Source organism: Oncorhynchus mykiss, chromosome 18 (assembly GCF_057628025.1).
Source record: "Oncorhynchus mykiss isolate SJ-2025 chromosome 18, ASM5762802v1, whole genome shotgun sequence".
NCBI lineage: Eukaryota > Metazoa > Chordata > Actinopteri > Salmoniformes > Salmonidae > Oncorhynchus > Oncorhynchus mykiss.
This window is the reverse complement of record NC_143039.1, coordinates 61,349,244-61,374,950: the sequence shown is the minus strand read 5'-3', so window position 1 is coordinate 61,374,950 and position 25,707 is coordinate 61,349,244. Positions and strand designations below refer to the sequence as shown.

Sequence of the window (25,707 nt, the reverse complement as noted above, 5' to 3'; positions counted from 1 at the left end):
GAGTATCACGTCCAACATCATTGAACTCTGAACACACACACACACACTAAAAAAGGACACGTACACAGATCGATAGTTTCATATAAAACACAATGATTTGCTTATACTCTTCAGCACTGGTCAATAAAGCATGTGTGTAACAATGGTTGAATGACATCAAAATGACAGTCACATGAGGACCTGTCCAATGTGAAGATTAGATTCCTTGACTGTTTCTTACTGTGGATCCAAAATATGTACTGTGTGTATTCATAAGGTGACTGGGGTCAAGGTGTGGTCTCATGTTTCTGCTCCCCGGCTGTGTATGGCTGTGCTTGGAGGACCAGGCTGGGTCGGAGCTATCCCATCAGGCTGTGGTGGTGGGTCTGACAGAAGAGAAGAAGAAACTACATGAGCGGGCACGTTCCAGCGGATCAGTTTCATGCAGTTAGTTACCAGCGTTGGTCACCACCTTTTAAAAAGTGGGTGGCATTATAGGGATAAAAAAATTGTCCGACTTGCACCTACATATCAACTGCATGAACTACGTAAAAATCCATGTGCTCAAAGGCCATTGCTTGCATTGTGGAAGGCACTATAGTCAATTAAGGTGTTTTTGATTGACCACGCGAACGTGACCAAAGCCATGACTGAAACAGGAACCAACTTTGCTGAGATTTAAAAGACAGTGGATACAAATGAATGTGATATTTGAAACCTTTCTAACCAATGAATTGTACAAATGTTTTCAGTTCGTGAGTGTGTGATACAGGTGGCAGAGACAAGTTTATTTTGATCTTATTAATAAGAAACTTTAATAAAACAATGGCAGCTATGTTGATTTGGGGCTTCCTGTTGGAAAACAACAATGACCAACTTTTGGCTGTGGCATACACCTCCCCAAACTTCAATCGTCAACTTCCGTCTGCATTACTAAGTCAACATACAGAGCATTCGGAAAGTATCCAGACCCCGTCCCCTTTCCACATTGTGTTGCGTTACAGCCTTTATTCTAAAATCGATTAAAACTAATTTTCTTCAAACAATATACCATAATGACAAAGCAAAAACAGGTTTTTAGAAATTGTATCAATTTTTTTTTACAAGTAAAACACAGAAATACCTTATGTAAATAAGTCCAAACACACCAAGACAGTCGTGAAGAGGGCACGACAAAGCCACTCCCCCCTCAGGAAACTAAAAGGATTTGGCATGGGTCCTGAGATCCTCAAAAGGTTCTACAGCTACAACATTGAGAGCATTGGTTGCATCACTGCCTGGTACGGCAATTGCTCGGCCTCCAACCACAAGGCACTTCAGAGGGTAGTGCGTACAGCCCAGTACATCACTGGAGCAAAGCTGCCTGCCATCCAGGACCTCTACACCAGGCGGTGTCAGAGGAAGGCCCTAGAAATTGTCTAAGATCCCAGCCACCCCAGTCATAGACTGTTCTCTCTACTACCGCATGGCAAGCGGTACCGGAGTGCCAAGTCTAGGATAAAAAGGCTTCTCAACAGTTTTTACCCCCCAAGCCATAAGACTCCTGAACAGGTAATCAAACGGCTACCCGGACTATTTGCATTGTGTGCCCCCCCCCCCAAACCCTCTTTTATGCTGCTGCTACTCTCTGTTCATCATATATGCACAGTCACTTTAACTATACGTTCATGTACATACTACCTAAATTGGCCGGACCAACCAGTGCTCCCGCACATTGGCTAACCGGGCTATCTGCATTGTGTCCCACCACCCGCCAACCCCTCTTTTTATGCTTCTGCTACTCTCTGTTCATCATATATGCACAGTCACTTTAAAGATACCTACATGTACATACTACCTCAAGAAGCCTGACTAACAGGTGTCTGTATATAGCTTTTCTACTATTTTTTCAAATGTCTTTTTACTGTTGTTTTATTTCTTTACTCACCCACACACACCTTTTTTTCCCACACCATTGGTTAGAGCCTGTAAGTAAGCATTTCACTGTTGTATTCGGCACACGTAACAAATAAACTTTGATTTGACTTGAGTATTCCAAACCTTTGCTCTGAGACTCGAAATTGAGCTCAGGTGCATTCTGTTTCCATTGACCATCCCTGAGATGTTTTTACAAATTGATTGAAGTTCACCTGTGGTATGTTGAATTGTTTGGACATGATTTGGAAAGGCACACAGCTGTCTATATAACATCCTGACAGTTAACAGTGCATGTCAAAGCCATGAGATTGAAGGAATTGTCCATAGAGCTCCGAGACAGGATTGTGTCGAGATAAATATCTGGGGAAGGGTACCAAAACATTTGTGCAGCATTGTATGTCCCCAAGAACACAGTGACCTCCATCATTCTTAACTGGAAGAAGTTTGAAACCACCAAGACTCTTCCTAGAGCTGGCCACACGGCCAAGCTGAGCAATCGGGGGAGAAGCGCCTTGGTCAGGGAAGTAACCAAGAATGGTTACTGACAGAGCTCCAGAGTTCCTCTGTGGAGATGGCAGAACATTCCAGAAGGACAACAATCTCTGCAGCACTCCACCAATCAGGCCTTGATGGTAGAGTGGCCTTACGGTAGCAACTCCTCAGTAAAAGTCACATAACAGCCCGCTTGGAGTTTGCCAAAAGGCACCTAAAGGACTCTCAGACCATGAGAAACAAGATTCTCTGGTCTGATGAAACCAATATTGAAATCTGGCCAGAATGCCAAGTCATTTTTTGTGAACATTTTCTAGAGGTAAGGGGCAGTGTTGGGTGAGGGTACTCACACATGCCGTTTGGAGCTCCAGGGTGTCGGGGGGCCATGGTGAGAGAGTTTCCCCCAGTAGGCATCATCTGGCTGGGCATGGACTGGCCTAAAGGAGAGGTGAGAGATGGATGTTACTTATTTACCATGACATTCGCACACACAACATGTGTGTTTGCGTGCGTGTACAGACCTGTGTGTTGTTGTGGAGTGTATGGTGCTTGCTGCTCTCTCTGCTGTAGAATCTTCATCTCTGCATGTTTCAGCTGCTCAGAGTGGAAACTCTGTCGCTCTGACAACAGCTGCTGACGCTGTTGCTCCAACTACACACACAGTGAGAGAGGAACAGGGAAAGAGGGACACAGATACATGTTACATTTATAAGGAACCATAATGAAATACCCAAAGTCATGTTTAGTAGCTCCCCCAAACTAGAGCCCAATTGGCTAGATGTAGATCTGTATACTCACAGCCTCTTTCTCTCGGTCCATGATGGTCTCCAGCTCCTCAAAGTGTCTCAGTTTGATCTCCAGCTTCTTCATCTGAGTCTCCACCAGCAGAGCTACCAGAGACTTGATCTTCCTCTCCTCTACTGCTGCTAGGTGCTAGAGAGAGAGGTCAAGAGAGAGAATTACTGTATCTATTTGCTGTACACAAAATAAAAAACATTTATTTCCATCACAGACTGACCAGGTAAATCCAGGTGAAAGCAATCATCCCTTATTGATATCGCTTGTTAATAAATCCTCTTAAAGCTAGGGGGCAGAATTTTCGCTTTTGGATAAATAGCGTGCCCAATTTCAACTTCCTGCTACTCATGCCAAGAATATAAGATATGTAAATTATTAATATATTTTGATAGAAAACACTCTGAAGTTTCTAAAACTGTTTGAATCATGAGTATGAGTATAACAGAACTTATGTAGCAGGCAAAACCCCAAGGACTAACTGTTCAGAATCCCCCCCCCCCCCCCCCCCCCCCTCCGCCATCTCTCTTCCCTATATGGTCTTTGCCATTGGAAATTTAATAGGAACATACTTTCAGTTCCTACCACTTCTGTAACGGATGTGAAACGGCTAGCTTAGTTAGCGGTGGTGTGCGTTAAATAGCGTTTCAATCGGTGACGTCACTTGCTCTGAGACCTTGAAGTAGTTGTTCCCCTTGCTCTGCAAGGGCCACGGCTTTTGTGGAGCAATGGGTAACGATGCTTCGTGGGTGACTGTTGTTGATGTGTGCAGAGGGTCCCTGGTTCACGCCCGGGTATGGGCGAGGGGACGTTCTAAAGTTATACTGTTACACTTCCACACGATGTCGCCAGTGTTAGGAATATGGCTGAGGTTATTTCTTTGTCTTAACAGGAAGTCGGCCAACTCGGAACAGGGGACACATTTGTGAGTTGCACAAGACGTGAAGAGCAGAGCTTTTTTATTTTCGTTCATGTATTGAATACAGATTGCCCCATCTACAATTTGATCGATTATTAACGTTTAAAAATACCTAAAGTTGTATTACAAAAGTAGTTTGAAATATTTTGGCAAAGTTTATAGGCAACTTTTGAAATATTTTGTAGTGATGTTGCGTTTTTCAAAGCTGTTTTTTTATGGATCAAACACGCTTTATAAATGGACATTTTCGATATATATGGACGGAATTAATCGTACAAAAGGACCAATTGTGATGTTTATGGGACATACTGGAGCTCGTCAAGGGGAATTTATATTTTATTTCAGCATTTGTGTAGCGCCTGCTACGCTAGCCCCTTTGTTTACTGCTGGTGAGGATGGCTGCAGGCTATCAGATAATAGCTTCATATGCTTTCGCCGAAAAGCATTTAAAAAATCTGACATGTTGGCTGGATTCACAACGAGTGTGGCTTTAATTGAGTATCTTACATGTGTGATTTAATGAAAGTTTTAATTTTATAGCATTTTATTTGAATCTGGCGCTCTACATTTCCCCTGGAAATTGGCCAGTTGAGACGCTAGCGTCTCCCCTATCCTCATTAATGGGCAGTTGACAGGGATTGGCTGATGGGTGGGGTAAGTGAGCAGCGATAGGGTGGTTTGAGGGTTGTGGGCGGGGCTTACCTTGGCCTTAGTAGCAGCGGCGCCTAGAGCAGCAGCTGCTGCCGTGGTAACGGTCCCATCTACCAACTCCAGCTCTGCTAGTCTCCTCCCTTCATCCTGCTCTACTTCCCTCCATCGTCCAGCAATCTCATCCTTCTCCCCTCGGTCTAAAAGGGAGAAGGAGATCATCTAGAACTTACATCATTACACACCTCTCTTGTCTGTAAAAATATAAATTAGACACACACACCTGACTCGCGGTTCCCTCCGCTATCGCAGTCTCTCTCCTCTGTGACTGTCATTTCAGCATTCTCTCTCTTAACTCGTTCTCCCTCCACTAATCTCTCTCCTCCACTGGGCTCTAGAACCGTCTGTCTATCCGCCTGGAACACACACACACACACACACACACACACTGACAATCAGATTCTCAGAAACACCAGAGTGTAAATTCCTGTCTCACTTCCTCTGACCCACAGGTCACTTCTAGTCTCACCTGCAAAGACTGCTGGGAGCCAGAGTCAGTCTCCATCTTCTCACCATCCATCACATCTACAGGGAAGGAGAGGGAGGGATAGAGTTAATTTAACTAGGCAAGTCAGTTAAGAACAAATTCTCATTTACAATGACGGCCTAGAGAGAGAAAGTGTGATGGAAGGATTCTCTACTGCAGCGTTTGAGGGTTGAGGAGTGTGTGTAATATGTACAGTACCAGTCAAAAGTTTGGAGACACCTAATCATTCCAGGGTTTTTTCTTTATTTTTACTATTTTCTACATTGCACAATACTAGTGAAGATATCAATACTACGAAATAACACATTGGAAGGAATCATGTAGTAACCAAACATGTTTAAACAAATCAAAACATATTTGATATTCTTCAAAGTAGCCACCCTTTGCAAACTCTTGGCATTCTCTCAACCACCTTCATGAGGTAGTCACCCCAGAATGCATTTCAATTGACAGGTGTGCCTTGTTAAAAGTTAATTTGTGGAATTTATTTCCTTCTTAATGCGTTTGAGCCAATCAGTTGTTTTGTGACAAGGTAGGGGGTATACAGAAGGCAGCCCTATTTGGTTAAAGACCAAGTTCATATTATAGCAAGAACAGCCCAAATAAGGAAAGAGAAACAACAGTCCATCATTACATTAAAACATGAAGGTCAGTCAATACAGAAAACGTGTGCAGTCGCAAAAACCATCAAAAGCTATGATGAAACTGGCTCTCATGAGGACCACCACAGGAAAGGAAGACCCAGAGTTACCTCTGCTGCAGAGGATACGTTTATTAGAGTTAACTGGCTCTCATGAGGACCGCCACAGGAAAGGAAGACCCAGAGTTACCTCTGCTGCAGAGGATACGTTTATTAGAGTTAACTGGCTCTCATGAGGACCGCCACAGGAAAGGAAGACCCAGAGTTACCTCTGCTGCAGAGGATACGTTTATTAGAGTTAACTGGCTCTCATGAGGACCGCCACAGGAAAGGAAGACCCAGAGTTACCTCTGCTGCAGAGGATACGTTTATTAGAGTTAACTGGCTCTCATGAGGACCACCACAGGAAAGGAAGACCCAGAGTTACCTCTGCTGCAGAGGATACATTCATTAGAGTTACCAGCCTCAGAAATTGCAGCCCAAATAAATGCTTCAGAGTTCAAGTAACATATACATCAACTGTACAGAGGAGACTGTGTGAATCAGGCCTTCATGGTCAAATTGCTGCAAGGAAACCACTACTGAAGGACACCAATAAGAAGAGACTTGCTTGGGCCAAAAAACACGAGCAATGGACATTAGACCTGGTGGAAATCTGTCCTTTGGTCTGATGAGTCCAAATTTGAGATTTTTGGTTCCCACTGACGCAGAGTAGGCGAACGGATGATCTCTGCATGTGTGGTTCCCACCGTAAAACATGGAGGTGTGATGGTGTGGGGGTGCTTTGCTGGTGACACTGTCAGTGATCTATTTAGAATTCAAGGCACACTTAACCAGCATGGCTACCACAGCATTCTGCAGTGACATGCCATCCCATCTGGTTTGCTCTTCGTGGGAATATAATTTGTTTTTCAACAGGACAATGACCCAACACACCTCCAGGCTGTGTAAGGGCTATTTGACCAAGGAGAGTGATTCATCAGATGACCTGGCCTCCACAATCACTCAACCTCAACCCAGTTGAGATGGTTTGCGATGAGTTGGACCGCAGAGTGAAGGAAAAACAGCCAACAAGTGCTCAGCATATGTGGGAAATCCTTGAAGACTGTTGGAAAAGTGTTCCAGGTGAAGCTGGTAGAGAGAATGCCAAGAGTGTGCAAAGCTGTCATCAAGGCAAAGGGTGGCTACTTTGAAGAATCTCAAATATAAAATATATTTGATTTGTTTAACACATTTGTGGTTACTACATGATTCCATGTGGGTTATTTCATAGTTTTGATGTCTTCAATGTAGAAAATAGTCAAATTAAGAAAAACCCTTCAATGAGTTGGTGCGTCCAAACGTTTGACTGGTACTGTATATCTGCCGTGTTTCAGACTCCTACCTGCCTTCTCAGCCTCATTGAGTGCAGGGAACTCCAGAACCTTGTCAGCTTCCTCACGCACACGACAAAACTCCTCTACAGAGAGACAGAGACCGGGTTAACACAAACGCTCTCTCTCCCTCTCTCACACACATGCACCCACACACACGTACGTACCCAAAGCAGCCTTGGCGGCGGCGGAGGCAACTCGGGGATCAACCACGGACGCCAAGAACGCCACGGTGCTCATCACCGGATTCTCTGATTGGCTGAAAGGAACGGGCTGGTAGGCCAATGGGCCAAGAGAGGAGGCGGAGTCCTCCAGATAAGGGTCTTCTATTGGCAGGCGCAGGAAGTGGAGGATGCACTCGTCCTGGGTACGAGACCCCACGTGTTCTGACACCTTGTTCCAGTCGTCTCTATAGACCTCTAACGCCTGGGATGGAGGGGGAGAGAGAAGAGAGATAGGGGAAGAAGAGAAATAGGATGGTAATAAGAGAGATAGGCATGAGGGAGAAAAGAAGGTTATTGGCCAGATAACTAATACAAATATAGGTACCAACATTTTTTTTTCAAGCATAGGTTTACAGTACAGCAATTCATCAGTTGCTGTTATGTTGTGTTGTCATGTGTTGCTGCCTTGCTATGTTGTCGTCTTAGGTCTCTCTTTATGTAGTCTTCTCTCTTGTCGTGATGTGTTTTGTCCTATATTTATATTGTATTTATTTATTTATTTTAATCCCAGACCCCCGTCCTCGCAGGAGGCCTTCTGGTAGGCCGTCATTGTAAATAAGAATTTGTTCTTAACTGACTTGCCTAGTTAAATAAATAATAAAATAGAGGTAGTGGAAACAACATTATCAGCATCATCATCATTATGATCCAGCACCTCAACTACCCTGAGTCATCCCCTACCCGTTTCCAACCATTGCGGCGTATCAGTACTGTGTAGTCAACTAGTATAATTATTGTTTGTCAAGTAAATATGGTGGTTCTCATTAAGGATCTGGTTTTCTGAGATACAGGCAAGTACACAGCAAACCAAATAACTATACAATTAAACAACAAAGGAAATACAATATTTTTTTAAAATCAATCAATCAAATGATCATATGGTTGGTTGCTTGAGACTAATGAGTTGTCTACAGGATCTGTTCTTTTTTCACATATATGTTTGCAGTTTAATTTTATGGGTGATCTTCTCCATCAAACACATTTCTTTCACTCTACAAGTCCATTCTTCCATAGTAGGAATGTCCTTATTTAACCAATGTGCTGTAATACATTTCTTTGAAGCAGACAAGAGTATATTTAATAGGTTTTGAAACCATTCAGGGATAACAAACTATGGCACGTTTTTGATTCTTTGCCAGGAAACATTTAAATACATTGTTTACAGACGAAAACACCATTCCAGAATTTCATTATTCTATGACAAGATCAAAAAACGATGTAGGTCGACAATTCCCCACATTTTCTCCAGCATTCATTGGTTGTTTCTGGTCTTCACCATTCTGTCTCGAGATAGAATGGACCTACTAATGATATTCCATTGATACTCTTTCCATATGAATGAGTGTGTAATAATAATCATTTTCAATGTTCTCAGATTCAGATTCCCATTTGCACTTAGTTTGCATAGTATTATTCTATGTCATGAGAGCAATAGATTGTTATAGCTGTGTTATTGGTTTACTACCAGTTGTCCTTTTATGAGTATTGATTAGGTGTTTTTCTATGGGTGGTGTATAGACTTGGGGTACAAATGAAGCAATGATCACCTTTGAAAACCTGAATCTAGTGATAGTGGGGCGAAGTCAGTAAGATATACAATACCAGTTAGGGGTGATGAGCCATAGGCTGATGGAGACTGCGTGGTACTTCCTCCTAATCTGGAGCAGATGATTGGACTACAGGTTCTTACTGTTGATCTTCTTTCCCAGAAAAGGTCTTACTACTGTTGCGTATTGATCACCATAGATTTGTACTATTTTCGAGCCATCTAGATGAATGTTTTATCCAAGTAATCATTAGTTGCGATTGTGTATCCCAGTAGCACCACGTAGTGTTTGGTAACCCTAGGTCACCTGATTCCTTGGCAGTTGGAGTGTTTTGTACCTCACCCTCTGTTTTTTACATTGCCAAAGAAACATTAAAATTAGACAGTCTAATTGTTGAGAAATGGATTCTGGGACCAGAATAGGTAGTGTCTGAAAGAGGAAAATATCTTTCTGATATGACAGTGTTGTATTACTCGAGTCCAGGAGTCAGACTTGAACCGGAATCAAGTCACAATTTTCGAGACTCGACCAGTGATGACTCCGACCAGTGACTTGACTACATCACTGAGTAGAGGGAAGATAAACTGAGAGATGATTGGCTCACCTCCAACAGTAGGAGGGTCTCCTGTTCTGTCCAATCCCTCCCTGAACTGGCTCCTTTACTCTTGGGGTGTTTCCTGGCATACAGGTCTGTTCTGAGGCCAAAGTTCTGAGAGTCTGAGGGCTTCTCTACACTTCTCTCAGGGAAGAACAACATCTGCTGGGAGGACGACACCTGGACAGGGAGAGAGTGAGGGATGGAGGGGAAGAGAGAGGGAGAGAGTGAGGGATGGAGGGGAAGAGAGAGAGATGGAGTGGGATGGAGAGGGAAAGATTTGAGAGGGTCAAAACAAGCATACAGGCTGTCAATTTGTACCTCAATTTCACTGTTAGTGTTTGATTATATATACATATTTTATTTATTTTCTTTTTACCTTTATTTAACTAGGCAAGTCAGTAAAGAACAAATTGTGTGCTGCCCTATGGGACTCCCAATCACAGATGTGATATAGCCTGGATTCGAACCATGGACTGTAGTGACGCCTCTTGCACAGAGATGCAGTGCCTTAGACCGCTGCGCCAATCAGGAGCCAAAAAACATAAGTGTGTGTGTTACCTGTAGTGGTCTGTGCTGCAGCGGGGCCAGTCCTGAGGGTGTATCAGCCAGTGTGTTGAAGTGAGGGGTGGGAGGGGGTCCCATAGGGAGAGGTCTGCTTTCTGCATCCACCTGGTAGTTCACTAACCCCCACTGCTCCAACAACGCATGGACCCTACACACACAGTTATAATACACACACAGTTACAATAAACACTGTTACACAACACAAACACATTAAGTGGTGGTTTAAACTTCATAGCACACCTCATGACAGCGCAGACATCTCCTGTCAGGTTCCGTCTGCAGGAGGTGGAGCTGAGGTACTCCTGGGGGTTCAGCCGGTACGAGTCAATCATGAAGTTACGATATGCCAGGTATCTACACACACACATTGTGTTCATTATGTCTCTGAAGGGGTACAATCATGTCTGAAGAAAACAGCAGGGGCCCAAGCACTGAACCCTGAGAAACACCTGAAATTGTTACTCACATCTCTGGAGATTTGGACTTGTTCTGTCCGTTAAAGAACTCTGGAAGAGCTCGTTTCTCGATCTGGTGAATACTGGAACATGTACACAAAGTTAGGATAGAATCAGACAACACTCATTTTGAATATACAGTGGGGCAAAAAAGTATTTAGTCAGCCACCAATTGTGCAAGTTCTCCCACTTAAAAAGATGAGGCCTGTAATTTTCATCATAGGTACACTTGAACTATGACAGACAAAATGAGAGAAAAAAAATTCAGAAAATCACATTGTAGGAATTTTTATGAATTTATTTGCAAATTATGGTGGAAACAACTATAACGGGTGTGTACTAACCAGTTATAGTTGAACCAGGCGGTGTAGGACGGGACGATGATGTGGTGAGTTTGTTCTGTGATGTTGTCTTCTCCATCTGACAGACGCAGCCCCTCTCTGCCCTCCTCATCCTCCTGCACACACACACATACAGTACATAATTGGTATATCGGTGTGTAGGGTACAGACACACTAAATTCCTCATCAAAATTAGATAATTCAATAAAATTCTTGCAGTTCTAATTGAATTGTTACCCTTCCACCAGGAAGCAGAGAGTCGTCCTCAATTTCATCTGAAGAAAAGAGGGACGAGTGGAGAATGAGTTATAACCACACACACACACACACACACACACACACACACACACCCCCTCTCTCACTCACCCAGGTCGGTCATCATCCCTCCTTTGACAGGAGTGTTCTCACTGTCCTTCTTTGGGTTCACTGCAGACAGACACAACAAGTAAACATCTGTCTGTGTGTGTGTCTGTCTGTCTGTGTGTCTGTGTGTGTACACGTGTACCATTCTTAGGCAGTATAATTTCTTCCATATTAGGGACAGGTGTTGGATCCTCCATATCTTTAGTCAGATCCTCCTCTACGTCTTCCTCTTCCTCCTTTGGCCCACGCCTCTTAAACCCACCACTAGGGAGGGAAGGCAGGGTTATAGAGAGGGCCAATAGGTAGAGAATAGGGGTTAAAAGGAACAAATATGAAAATTCCATCAAGATTGAGTTAGGGGTGGAAGAAGAGAGAAACCTCACCTCTTCTTTCCTCCTTTCTTTTTGCCATCGGAAGAGGGAGGAGAGGGGGAGCGTCTTCTCTTCTTCACTGGAGTAAACTTACGGTCCTGGTGGAGGAAGAGACAAGTGATGGCAGACATACCAACTAAGAAAGTGCTCACACAGGCCTGTTAAAAAAAGACATTGGAGGGAGAGCAACACACACACAAGCACACAACTAGCCCAGAGCCACAGGATCTCACACATACACACACACCTGTTGGTCTGTGACGTGGACTCTCCGGCGGAGGATGAGAGGAACGTTTCTGTCATCTACCAGGTAGTCTTCTTCATTCATCCACTCATTATACACCTCCGTATCCAACACCCAGCCTGCATGCACCTGTACACACACGTATTCATCACTTGTGAGAAATAGTCATAGAACTGTGTGTGTGTGTGTGTGTTTTCTTACCCTCCAAGGTCTGTGTGTGTGTGGAGGTTCCTGTACCTCTCCCTCTACGTCACTGGAGGACAGCCAGCTATCGTAGCTACAGGAAACAAACAGTCATACACATGATTATGGAGGGTGTGTGTTTGTGTGTTAGGGTTGAAAATGTTTACGGTATTTTACAACATGTTCCATCCTGAGAATAAATCACTTCACTCACATGTAACCCAGTATTTTCCACCAACCGGAAGTGTCATTCAAAAGCATTATAAGGCATATAAATAGGCATATGTCTGGATTAGATTTGTATTTTTTAGGGATCCCCTTTAGCTGTTGCCATGCACACAGCAGCTACTCTTCCTGGGGGCCAAACACATTAAGGCACCTACCTATAAGATGTACTGTTTTATACGTAATGTGACATTATTACACCACCACATATCCACAATACAAAATGTTCAATACCACCATACAACAATATCACAATGTGTGCATATGCATGTGTCTGTACCTTTGTGTGTGTCTCTTCACAGTCCCTGTTGTTCAATAAGGTGTATTTTTACCTGCTCTTAAAATCTGATTCTACTGCTGCATCAGTTACCTGATGTGGAATAGAGTTCCATGTAGTCATGGTTCCATGTAGTACTGTACCCCTCCCATAGTCTGTTCTGGACTTGGGGACTGTGAAGAGATGTGTGGCATGTCTTGTGGGGTATGCATGGCTGCCCTGTTCTGAGCCAACTGCAATTTTCCTGCAAATTCCCTCTTTGTGGCACTTGACAACACGACTGAACAGTGGTCCAGGTGCAGCAAAACTAGGGCCTGTAGGACCTGCCTTGTTGATAGTGTTGTTAAGAATGCAGAGCAGCGCTTTATTATGGACAGACTTCTCCCCATCTTAGCTACTGTTGTATCAATATGTTTTGACCATGACAGTATACAATCCAGGGTTAGAGCTTTGATCGGAAATTCAAGCCTGATGCTACCTGAGCCATACATTAAATACATTTAGAGCCATACATTTTATGAGCCCTATATTAAAAAGGCATTTAAATGACCAAGCCCACATGATCGTGCCATTATCCAATACAGCTATGATATAAGCTACTGCACATTACGCACAACAGAAAAACATAAAAGCCCATAGATGTACCTAGCTATATGCTCTCTTGGGTACATAAGTTAAACTCGCTCCAGTAGGCTAATCTTTTTGACTGTGGACTGTATTATATGGACTGGAATTGTTCAAACCATGATAGAGCAGGGAGAGAACATGTGATTCTGGTGCAGCACATGCGGCCTACAAAGTTACAAGTTTAGGCTAGCGAATTTGATTTTAATATTTGTATAATTAGTAGGCTGACACATATATACCTATGATAACATTTCCCCATGTTATTAGCCTACCTCTTTCTTTCTCTATCGCTGCTTCATTCCTTCCTCCATTTCAACAGTTAAATGAAATACGTTTGGTTGTCCTCATCTTCATCATTCTAATGGCATCCTTGAATAATATAGGACTAGAATTAGATGCAGAAGGCTTTCACTTCTCTTCAGGAAGATGGAATGGTTGTTTGTCTGAATAAATAACTGCTACAGCCTACCACCATAGCGCTTCCCTCTTCTTTCAAACTACCTGTGAGTTCTATTGGCTGCTGTATAAAACATTCAGCAAACAAGAGCTTGCATCCCTCTTCAAATAGTATATTGGTATAAGAAATGATGTCCAGCAAGGTATTGTAGGAAGCTTTTCCTGCATGGATTCCAAGAGCTGAGTTTTTTAAAGGTGAGAGGCCAGCGGAGCACAGGTGCGTGCGTATTGCACCAAGAGACCGAGGCTATAAGTTAGAAGCTTATTATGCATAACCAATCATTAATTAGCTAAATATAAGGCTAATACTGCATTGAATGTATAACCTGAAACAGGTAGTCTAGGACATATATATATATATATAGAGCTATATATCAATCTAGAACAGGATGATCTATTTTGGATGCAATCTGATTGGAGTTGATAGAGAGAAAAACAGAGTGCTCGCGCGTGCATTGATTTAAAGCAACAATATTCGAGTGAGGCTGTTTTAAAACTCTGCAGCTGAAAATAAAATATGTAAATCTTTACAATTAAAATAATGGTTTCATATAAATAATTTATTATAGTTTACCAGTTTCACACAGTTATTTAACCCTGGAAAAGGGAGTGGTATTAGTGGTAAATCCTGGTAAATCTCGGTAACTGGGTTCCCACCATTCAACCCTAGTGTGTGTGTGTTACCTGTCAGGGTGCCTGCCCCAGTGCACCAACACATAGTTGTCCTTCCGCATAACAGGGCGCACCCACTCCCAATCTGGAAATAAGAACACACAAACACACACCAACGGTCAAAAACTAAGAACAGAACTCACAAAATTACATAAAACTGTGAATTTGGATCAAAGCTGCCAACAGGCTATGACCCACAAAGATCCTATTAAATTAGTTACAATATGTAATTCTATGCGATGACCCCACACACACACACATTGACCTTGGTCTGTGACAGCTGGACGGGGGTAGATGTGGTGAGAGGCTTGGGTTCTGTCCTCAGTCAACGAACCCTGAGACAGACAAAGAACTACATTACCCATCAGTTGAGACAAAGAACTACGTTTCCCAACAGAGATAACAGCCCAAGAGAGAAAACAACAGCACCCATGGCAGAATTACATAAATCTTCCTTCCTCCCCCTGCTCTCCATCTATCTTCCCTTCTTGCTGCCCTCCCTCCCTCCCTCACCTGGTGTTTGGTGATGATGTCAGCCAGTCTGCTGTTCAGGTTCTGATCCACCTCCTGGTCCACATACACGACGGGCCTCGACAGACAGCTATTCTGGACCAGGGTCTTCTCCAGAATAGTAAACATCTCTACGTTTCGGTCCGTCCTGGAGGAGTTCTGTAGGTCAAACCTTCTCCTGGGGGAGGAAGAGTACCCATGCAGGTTACCAAGCAGGCCCCGAAACAGGACGTTGCCAAAGGTGTCACTCACCAGCCCTGTCAGAGGGAGGAGATAGGAGACAGGGGATGGGGGCTAGGAGGTAAGTGATAGGGGATAAGATCTGTCACTCACCAGCCCTGATCAGTCTTGAACTTGTATGCAGTGCCAAGGATGTGGCAAAGCCCGCCTCCTGGGCGCAGGTCCAGGAAGCACTGAGACTAGAGAGGAGCACACACACAAACATACCAATAATGGCGCCGGAGATGGGTGCTGTTTTACGGGCTCCGAACCAATTGTTCTATTTTGTGTGGTTTTTTCCACGTTATTTGTAACTTATTTTGTACATAATGTTTCTGCCATAGTCTCTTATGAATGAAAAGAGCTTCTGTACATCAGAACAGTGATTACTCCCCTTTAATACAGACGCGAAGGATTTACTCCAGATACCCGACAAGGCCCAAATCCCTGTCATTCGTGTGAAGAGAAGACGCAGATACAGTGGACGCAGGTCCGGGTGCCTTGTGAGAATTTGTCGGCGAGTGAGTAACCCTCCTCTACCATTTGTCCTATTGGCCAACGTGCAATAATTGGAAAATAAACTGAAGGAGCTCCGTTCAAAACTATCCTACCAACGGGACATTAAAAACTGTAATTTCTTATGTTTCACAGAGACGTGGCTGAACGACGACATGGATAACATACAACTGGCTGAGTTTTCCGTGTTTTACCGGCAAGACAAAACAGCTGCCTCCGGTAAACACAAGGGGTGGCGGTCTGTGTATTTGTGAATAACAGCTGGTGCACAAAATCTAATATCAAGGAAGCCTCTAATTTTTGCCCGCCTGAGGTAAAGTATCTTATGATAAGCTGTTGACCACGCTATTTACCAAGAGAGGTTTCATTTGTATATTTCATAGCTGTCTATTTACTACCACAAACCAATGCTGGCACTAAGACCACACTCAACGAGCTGTACAAAACCATAAGCAAACAATAAAATGCTCATCCAGAGGCAGCGCTCCTAGTGGCCGGGGTAACGTTTAAATTCCTTGCTCAGAACATCAGAACATATGAAAGCTGGTGGTTCCTTTTAACATGAGTCTTCAATATTCCCTGTTAACCAGTTAGAGCTCTAGGGGCGCTATTTCATTTTTGGATAAAAAACGTTCCCGTTTTAAGCGCGATATTTTGTCACGAAAAGATGCTCGACTATGCATATTCTTGACAGTTTTGGAAAGAAAACACTCTGAAGTTTCAGAATCTGCAAAGATTTTGTCTGTAAGTGCCCCAGAACTCATTCTACAGGCGAAACCAAGATGATGCATCACCCAGGAATTAGCAGAATTTCTGAAGCTCTGTTTTCCATTCTCTCCTTATATGGCTGTGATTGCGCAACGAATGAGCCTACACTTTCTGTCGTTCGCCCAAGGTCTTAGCAGCATTGTGACGTATTTGTAGGCATATCATTGGAAGATTGACCATAAGAGACTACATTTTCCAAGTGTCCGCCTGGTGTCCTGCGTCGAATTCGGTGCGCAATTGCCAGCTGCTTCTACTTTACCATTTGATTCAGGGGAGAAAGCATGTGTCCAAGAACGATGTATCAATGAAGAGATATGTGAAAAACACCTTGATGATTGAACGTTTGCCATGTTTTCAGTCGATATTATGGAGTTAATATGGAAAAAAGTTTGCGTTTTGAGGACTGAATTTATGGATTTTTTTTGGTAGCCAAATGTGATGTATAAAACGGAGCTATTTCTAATACACAAGGAATCTTTTTGGAAAAACTGAGCATCTGCTATCTAACTGAGAGTATCCTCATTGAAAACATCAGAAGTTCTTCAAAGGTAAATGATTTTATTTGAAGGCTTTTATGTTTTTGTTAATGTTGCGTGCTGGATGCTAACGCTAATGCTAACACTAAATGCTAACGCGAAATGCTAACTCTAGCTAGCTACTTTTACACAAATGATTGTTTTCCTATGGTTGAGAAGCATATTTTGAAAATCTGAGATGACAGTGTTGTTTACAAAAGGCTAAGCTTGAGAGATGGCATATTTATTTCATTTCATTTGCGATTTTCATAAATAGTTAACGTTGTGTTATGCTAATGAGCTTGCTGATAGATTTACACAATCCTGGATACAGGGGTTTTTTCATAGCTAAACGTGACGCAGAAAACGGAGCGATTTGTCCTAAACAAATAATCTTTCAGGAAAAACTGAACATTTGCTATCTGAGAGTCTCCTCATTGAAAACATCTGAAGTTCTTCAAAGGTAAATGATTTTTTTGAATGCTTTTCTGTTTTTTTGTGTAAATGTTGCCAGCTGAATGCTAATGCTAAATGCTACGTTAGCCATCAATACTGTTACACAAATGCTTGTTTTGCAATGGTTGAGAAGCATATTTTGAAAATCTGAGATGACAGTGTTGTTAACAAAAGGCTAAGCTTGAGAGCTAGCATATTTATTTCATTTAATTTGCGATTTTCATGAATAGTTAACGTTGCGTTATGGTAATGAGCTTGAGTCTGTATTCACGATCCCGGATCCGGGATGGGGAGATCAGAAAGGTTAAGAAGTTTTAGGTTGTAGTTATTATAGGAATTATGACGTGTCGACTATTTCTCTCTATACCATTTGTATTTCATATACTTTTGACTATTGGATGTTCTAATAGGCACTATAGTATTGCCAGTCTAATCTCGGGAGTTCATAGGCTTGAATTCATAAACAGTGAATCAAGCACTGGCAAAAGCTGCTGGCAAACGCAGTAAAGTGCTGTTTGAATGAATCCTTACGAGCCTGCTGCTGCCTACCACCGCTCAGTCAGACTGCTCTATCAAATCATATACTTAAATATAATAAACACACAGAAATTCAAGCCTTTGGTCATTAATATGGTCAAAACCAGAAACTATAATTTCGAAAAAACAAAATGTTTATTCTTTCCGATAAAATACGGAACGGTTCCATATTTCACTAACAGGTGACAACCCAAAGACTAAATACTGCTGTTACATTGCACAACCTTCAATGTTATGTCATAACTATGTACAATTCTGGCAAACTAATTACAGTCTTTGTTAGGAAGAAATGGTCTTCACACAGTTGGCAACGAGCCAGGCGGCCCAAACTGCTACATATACCCTGACTCTGCTTGCACTGAATGCAAGAGATGTGACACAATTGCAATGTAATCAGCCATAATCGGTGTCCCAAAAGGCAGATTACCGATTGTTATGATAACTTGAAATCGGCCATGCCGATTAATCGGTCGACCTCTAGTATATACCCCAACCAGAAGCCATGGATTACAGGCAACATCCGCACCGAGATAACGGGTAGAGCTGCCGCTTCAAGGAGAAGTACTTTAACCCAGAAGCGTATAAGAAATCCCGCTATGCCCTCAGACAAACCATCAAACAAGCAAAGCGTAAATACAGGACTAAGACTGAATCCTACTACACCGGCTCCGATGCTTGTCGGATGTGGCAGGGCTTGCAAACTATTACAGACTACAAATGGAAGCTCAGCCGCGAGCTTCCCAGTGTCAAGCCTACCAGACAAGCTAAATGACTTCTATAGGCGCTTCAAGTCAAGCAACACTGAAGCATGCATGAGAGTACCAGCTGTTCTGGATGACTGTGTGATCACGCTCGCCGTAGCCGATGTGAGCAAGACCTTTAAACAGATCAACATTCACAAGGCCGCAGGGCCAGACGGATTACCAGGACGTGCACTCCGAGCATGCGCTGACCAACTGGCAAGTGTCTTCATTGACATTTTCAACGTGTCCCTGACCGGGTCTGTAATACCTACATGTTTCAAGCAGACCACCATAGTCCCTGTGCCCAAGAACACTAAAGTAACCTGGCTAAATGACTACCGACCCGTAGCACGACTCCAACACCATCATGAAGTTTTCCGAAGACACACCGGTGGTAGGTATGATCACCGACAACAATGAGACAGCCAATAAGGAGGTCAGATACCTGGAAGTGTGGTGCCATGCCAACAACCTCTCCCTCAACGTGATCAAGACAAAGGAGATGATCGTGGACTACAGGAAAAGGAGGGCCGAGCACGCCCCCTTCTCATCGATGGGGCTTTAGTGGAGCAGGTTGAGAGCTTCAAGTTCCTTGGTGTCCACATCACCAACAAACTATTATGGTCCAAACAAACCAAGACAGTCGTGAAGAGGGCACGACAATGCCCAGTCCTCCTCAGGAGACTGAAAAGATTTGGCATGGGTCCTTAGATCCTCAAAAAGATCTACAGCTGCACCATCGAGAGTATCCTGACTGGTTGCATCACCACCTGGTATGGTGTATCGTCGGACGGGGCCACAGTGTCTCCTGACCCCTCCTGTCCCAGCCTCCAGTATTTATGCTGCAGTAGTTTATGTGTCGGGGGGCTAGGGTCAGTCTGTCATAGCTGGAGTATTTCTCCTGTCTTATCCGGTGTCCTGTGTAAATGTAAGTATGCTCTCTCTAATTTTCTCTCTCTCGGAGGACCTGAGCCCCAGGACCATGCCTCAGGACTACCTGGCCTGATGACTCCTTGCTGTCCCCAGTCCACCTGGCCGTGCTGCTGCTCCAGTTTCAACTGTTCTGCCTGCGGCTATGGAACCCTGACCTGTTCACCGGACGTGCTACCTATCCCAGACCTGTTGTTTTCAACTTTCTAGAGACAGCAGGAGCGGTAGAGATACTCTGAATGATCGGCTATGAAAAGCCAACTGACATATACTCCTGATGGGCTGACCTGTTGCACCCTTGACAACCACTGTGATTATTATTATTTGACCCTGCTGGTCATCTATGAACATCTTGGCCATGTTCTGTTATAATCTCCACCTGGCACAGCCAGAAGAGGACTGGCCACCCCTCATAGCCTGGTTCCTCTCTAGGTTTCTTCCTAGGTTCTGGCCTTTCTAGGGAGTTTTTCCTAGCCGCAGTGCTTCTACACCTGCATTGCTTGCTGTTTGGGGTTTTAGGCTGGGTTTCTGTACAGCACTTTGAGATATCAGCTGATGTAAGAAGGGATTTATATATACATTTGATATGATATACAGTTGAAGTCAGAAGTTTATATACACTTAGGTTGGAGTCATTAAAACTTGTTTTTCAACCACTCCACAAATTGATTGTTAACAAACAATAGTTTTGGCAAGTCGGTTAGGACATCTACTCTGTGCATGAGAAGTCATTTATCCAACAATTGTTTACAGACAGATTATTTCACTTATAATTCACTGCATCAAAAATCTATTGGGTCAGAAGTTTATATACACTAAGTTGACTGTGCCTTTAACAGCTTAGAAAATTCCAGAAAATTATGTCATGGCTTTAGAAGCTTCTGATAGGCTAATTGACATAATTTGAGTCAATTGGAGGTGTACCTGTGGATGTATTTCAAGGCCTACCTTCAAACTCAGTGCCTCTTTGCTTGAAATCATGGGAAATCAAAAGAAATCCACAAGTCTGGTTCATCCTTGGGAGCAATTTCCAAATGCCTGAAGGTACCACGTTCATCTGTACAAACAATAGTACGCAAGTATAAACACCATGGGACCAAGCAGCCCTCATACCGCTCAGGAAGGAGACGTGTTCTGTCTCCTAGAGATGAACGTACTTTGGTGTGAAAAGTGAAAATCAATCCCAGAATCAATACTTTCACAAAAGTATCTATATCCACAGAAAAACGAGTCCTATATCGACATAACCTGAAAGGCTGCTCAGCAAGGAAGAAGCCACTGCTCCAAAACCGTCATAAAAAAGCCAGACTACGGTTTGCAACTGCACCTTTGGGGACAAAGATCGTACTTTTAGGATAAATGTCCTCTGGTCTGATGAAACAAAAATAGAACTGTTTGGCCATAATGACCATTGTTATGTTTGGAGGAAAAAGGGGGAGGCTTGCAAGCCGAAGAACACCATCCCAACCGTGAAGCACGGGGTGGCAGCATCACATTGTGGGGGTGTTTTGCTGTAGGAGGGACTGGTGCACTTCACAAAATAGATGGCATCATGAGGAAAGGAAAATTATGTGGATATATTGAAGCAACATCTCAAGACATCAGTCAGGAAATTAAAGCTTGGTCGCAAATGGGTCTTACAAATGGGCAATGACCCCAAGCATGCTTCCAAAGTAGCGACAAAATGGTTTAAGGACAACAAAGTCAAGGTATTGGAGTGGCCATCACAAAGCCCTGACATCAATCCTATAGAAAATGTGTGGGCAGAACTGAAAAAGCATGTGGGAGCAAGGAGGCCTATAAACCTGACTCAGCTACACCAGCTCTGTCAGGAGGAATGGGCCAAAATTTACCCAACTTATTGTGGGAAGCTTGTGGAAGGCTACCCGAAACGTTTGACTCAAGTTAAACAATTTAAAGGCAATTCTACCAAATACTAATTGAATGTATGTAAACTTATGACCCATTGGGAATGTGATGAAATAAATAAAAGCTGAAATAAATAATTCTCTCTACTATTATTCTGACATTTCACATTCTTAAAATAAAGTGGTGATCCTAACTGACCTAAGACAGGGACTTTTTACTAGGATTAAATATCAGGAATTGTGAAAAACTGAGTTTAAATGTACTTGGCTAAGGTGTATGTGAACTTCCGACTTCAACTGTACCATAATAACGTTTGGAATCTTTTGTGAAGGTTTGTGGTGTGTCTATTAGCCTATTATGCTGCAGGCCTATGATATGAAGGTTGTACACACTGGTGCTCCAACTGACTCCGCCAGTTGAACTTGATGTGAGGAAGAATGTTTTAGGCCTACCAGAGTCAGTCCTATAATCTAACAATATAATGATTCATGTAAAAAATGTGGATTAAAAAAAAACGAATTAGCCTCCTTCTGTACACCTATATCTGTATAGCAGATGCAGTAGCCTATCTGACAATGGTAAAGAAATGCATTTTGGTGGCATAACATGCCACCGGCATATCTCTCTCTCTCTCTCTCTGGGGCTAGGCCGAAGCTTCTCTTAGTTTATATTTATTTTAAAATAAATAATAAAGATAAAATGAAGACAGTGGACACCTAAGCCTATATCAAATCACTGTGGAGGTGGACAATTATTGTTTTAGCAAAGTAAAAACCAATAGGCTAAAGTTTTGCACACATCGAAACACAAGGAATATTTTTACATTTTGTTATATTATAGGCTGTTTTTAAGGACACATCAATATGGCGCATTTGGCCAATATCCCTTGTTTATTGATGGAAAATGTTCATCTTGTCTTTCGTGTCATAAATAATCCTTGGTAAATATATGAGGAGGCGACATGAAGACATCCTTAGGACCATCTGGCCGAACGCCCAGAATATGTTCTATAAGTTAAGACATGTCTTTCATATCGTCTGAGATCCCCAAGGATTGGAAAGCTGCCGCAGTCATCCCCCTCTTCAAAGGGGGAGACACCCTGGACCCAAACTGTTACAGACCTATATCCATCCTGCCCTGCCTATCTAAGGTCTTCGAAAGCCTAGTCAACAAACAGATCACTACTGACCATCTCGAATCCCACCGTACCTTCTCTGCTGTGCAATCTGGTTTCCGAGCCGGTCACGGGTGCACCTCAGCCACGCTCAAGGTACTAAACAATATCATAACCGCCATCGATAAAAGACAGTACTGTGCAGCCGTCTTTATGGACCTGGCCAAGGTTTTCGACTCTGTCAAACACCATATTCTTATCGGCAGACTCAGTAGTCTCGGGTTTTTCTAATGACTGCCATGCCTGGTTCACCAACTACTTTGCAGACAGAGTTCAGTGTGTCAAATCGGAGGGCATGTTGTCCGGTCCTCTGGCAGTCTCTATGGGGGTGCCACAATTCTCAGGCCGACTTTTTTCTCTGTATATATCAATGATGTTGCTCTTGCTGCGGGCGATTCTCTGATTCTCTGATATACTTCTGGCCCTTCCTTGGACACTGTGCTATCGAACCTCCAAACGAGCTTCAATGCCATACAACACTCCTTCCATGGCCTCCAACCGCTCTTAAACGCTAGAAAAACCAAATGCATGCGTTTCAACCGTTCGCTGCCTGCACCCGCACGCCCGTCTAGCATCACCATCCTGGATGGTTCCGACCTAGATTATGTGGACATCTATAAGTACCTAGATGTCTGGCTAGACTGTAAACTCTCCTCCCAGACTCACATCAAACATCTCCAATATTTAATCAAATCTAGAGTCGGCTTTCTATTCCGCAACAAAGCCTCCTTCACTCACGCCGCCAAACTTACCCTAGTAAAACTGACTATCCTACCGATCCTCGACTCCGGCAATGTCCTCTACAAAATAGCTTCCAATACTCTACTCAGCAAACTGGATGCAGTTTATCACAGTGCCATCCGTTTTACTACTAAAGCACCTTATACCACCCACCACTGCGACCTGTATGCTCTAGTCGGCTGGTCCTCGCTACATATTCGTCGCCAGACCCACTGGCTCCAGGTCATCCACAAGTCCATGCTAGGTAAAGCTCCGCCTTATCTCAGTTCACTGGTCACGATGGCAACACCCACCCGTACCACGGGCTCCAGCAGGTGTATCTCGCTGATCATCCCTAAAGCCAACACCTCATTTAGCCGCCTTTCCTTCCAGTTCTCTGCTGCCTGTGACTGGAATGAATTGCAAAAATCGTTGAAGTTGGAGACTTTTATCTCCCTCACCAACTTTAAACATTTGCTGTCTAAGCAGCTAACCGATCGCTGCAGCTGTACATACTCCATCGGTAAATAGCCCACCCAATTGACCTACCTCATCCCCATACTGTTTTTATTTATTTACTTCTCTGCTGTTTTGCACACCAGTATCTCTACCTGCACATGACCATCTGATCATTTATCACTCCAGTGTTAATCTGCTAAATTGTAATTATTCACCTACCTCCTCATGCCTTTTGCACACAATGTATATAGACTCTTTTTGTCTACTGTGTTATTGACTTGTTTATTGTTTACTCCATGTGTAACTCTGTGTTGATGTCTGTTCACACTGCTATGCTTTATCTTGGCCAGGTCGCAGTTGTAAATGAGAACTTGTTCTCAACTAGCCTACCTGGTTAAATTAAGGTGAAATAAAAAATAAAAAAAGATAGGATACTATGCCAGACACACACAGGAACCAACCCTATGAACCATGCCTACTTGTCTGTTTAAGCAGTATAACAGATCTAATGGGACCGCCCCGAGGGAGCTCACTTCAGACCAGTACTTTATGCATCTAAGTTTTGACTGTGACCTCTCCAGCTTGCTGTAAATAAAGAGTGATTCATTTAAGATTGACTTCAGGTGTCCCTGGTGGTAATTTCCACAACACACACAATGCATATGTCCGGTAAATTAAAATCTTCCCGGTCACTTGTCCTTACAGAAACCCTAGTGTGTTTGTATACTCACAGGTAGTTTGGTGTGTGTGCGTATTTCAGCCCGTCTGCCGAACACTTCCTCCTGGAACTGAAGCATCTGAAGGGTGAGGGAGGCTAGAGCCTGGCAGGATGGAGAATCTGCCTGCACATACTTCGCACACAAACACACCATCAGTAATGCAGAAGGACATGCCTAACAGTAGGACATCTGGTATAGCTTGAGCATCTTGCTACATTGTACAGTCACTACTCTATGAAATACTGAGCACAAAACTAGCTATATAGTGTTTTAACAGCAGCTGAAAACATACATACGTAGTTTCCTAGCAAGCTAGTTACAATGTTACTGTTTGCAGATTATAAACAGTTGCTATTGTACATGAGTGGGGTCAATTCAGGAAGTACACTGGAATTCGAATTTGGTTTACTTTCTGAATTTAAATTGATCGCAACCCTGCTATTGTAACGCAGTTAGCTGGCTAATGTTAGCTGCTAGCTTACTTGCAATCTTGCTAGTTAGTTAGAAGTAGCTTCCCACCTCGGGCAGTTAGCTAGCTAAGGCATACAGCAAATGTATTTAATAACTTACTTTAGTTAGCTAGTTAAGTAGCGATAAATTGCTTAGCTAGCTAGCAGTATTCATCATGTCAACAATAGTTAGCCGCTATGCTAACTAGCCCATGATTACCAATGTAAATAGTTAGCCGCTACGCTAGTGTTAGCTCACGCACCTTTTTGTAGTGCTTCCCGATCCACTGTCGCACCGTCTCGAGCTGAACCAGGGAGTCGTGGCTCTCCCAGTACCTCGCGGACGGATTCCCGTCTTTTTTCCGCTGTGCCGTGGTGGTGTGTGGACTCTGGCTGGTCCCGGGAGTCCCGATGTTGGGTCCCCCAGACGTTGTCGCCATAATAACGGGTGGAGAACTAGCCCGCTCAAGAGCTGTTACAGCTGTAAATCAGCAGGGTTGCCAGGGGTAAAAAAAACTGTTTTGCACAAGAACCACTTAAACCCGCCCACAAGGCCTGAAAACTTGCCGATTTTTTTTTTTTTTCTGCAACAAGAGACGAGTTGACACATTTATCCAATAGGTGTCTCCATTATAACAATCTAAATACAACTGGTAAAACAGCTTT

The 25,707-nt window shown here is 43.3% G+C and overlaps 1 protein-coding gene across 1 annotated transcript; it reads right to left on the bottom strand.

Annotated features, from left to right (window-relative positions):
* Window positions 1-71: 71 nt before the first annotated feature.
* Window positions 72-25,707, bottom strand: LOC110496530 (SWI/SNF complex subunit SMARCC1). The gene is made up of 26 exons (XM_090209046.1): window positions 25,305-25,707; window positions 24,605-24,724; window positions 15,301-15,386; window positions 14,971-15,145; window positions 14,723-14,792; window positions 14,470-14,542; window positions 12,219-12,294; window positions 12,021-12,146; window positions 11,786-11,871; window positions 11,545-11,666; window positions 11,406-11,465; window positions 11,277-11,314; window positions 11,043-11,155; window positions 10,710-10,781; window positions 10,484-10,597; window positions 10,238-10,391; window positions 9,686-9,856; window positions 7,478-7,736; window positions 7,322-7,396; window positions 5,280-5,335; window positions 5,034-5,166; window positions 4,805-4,950; window positions 3,187-3,321; window positions 2,910-3,039; window positions 2,739-2,825; window positions 72-365 (listed from the first exon to the last, which is right to left on the bottom strand). The coding sequence occupies exons 1-26, from the start codon at window positions 25,479-25,481 to the stop codon at window positions 280-282; spliced, it is 2,940 nt and encodes a 979-aa protein (XP_090065172.1). The 5' UTR covers window positions 25,482-25,707; the 3' UTR covers window positions 72-279.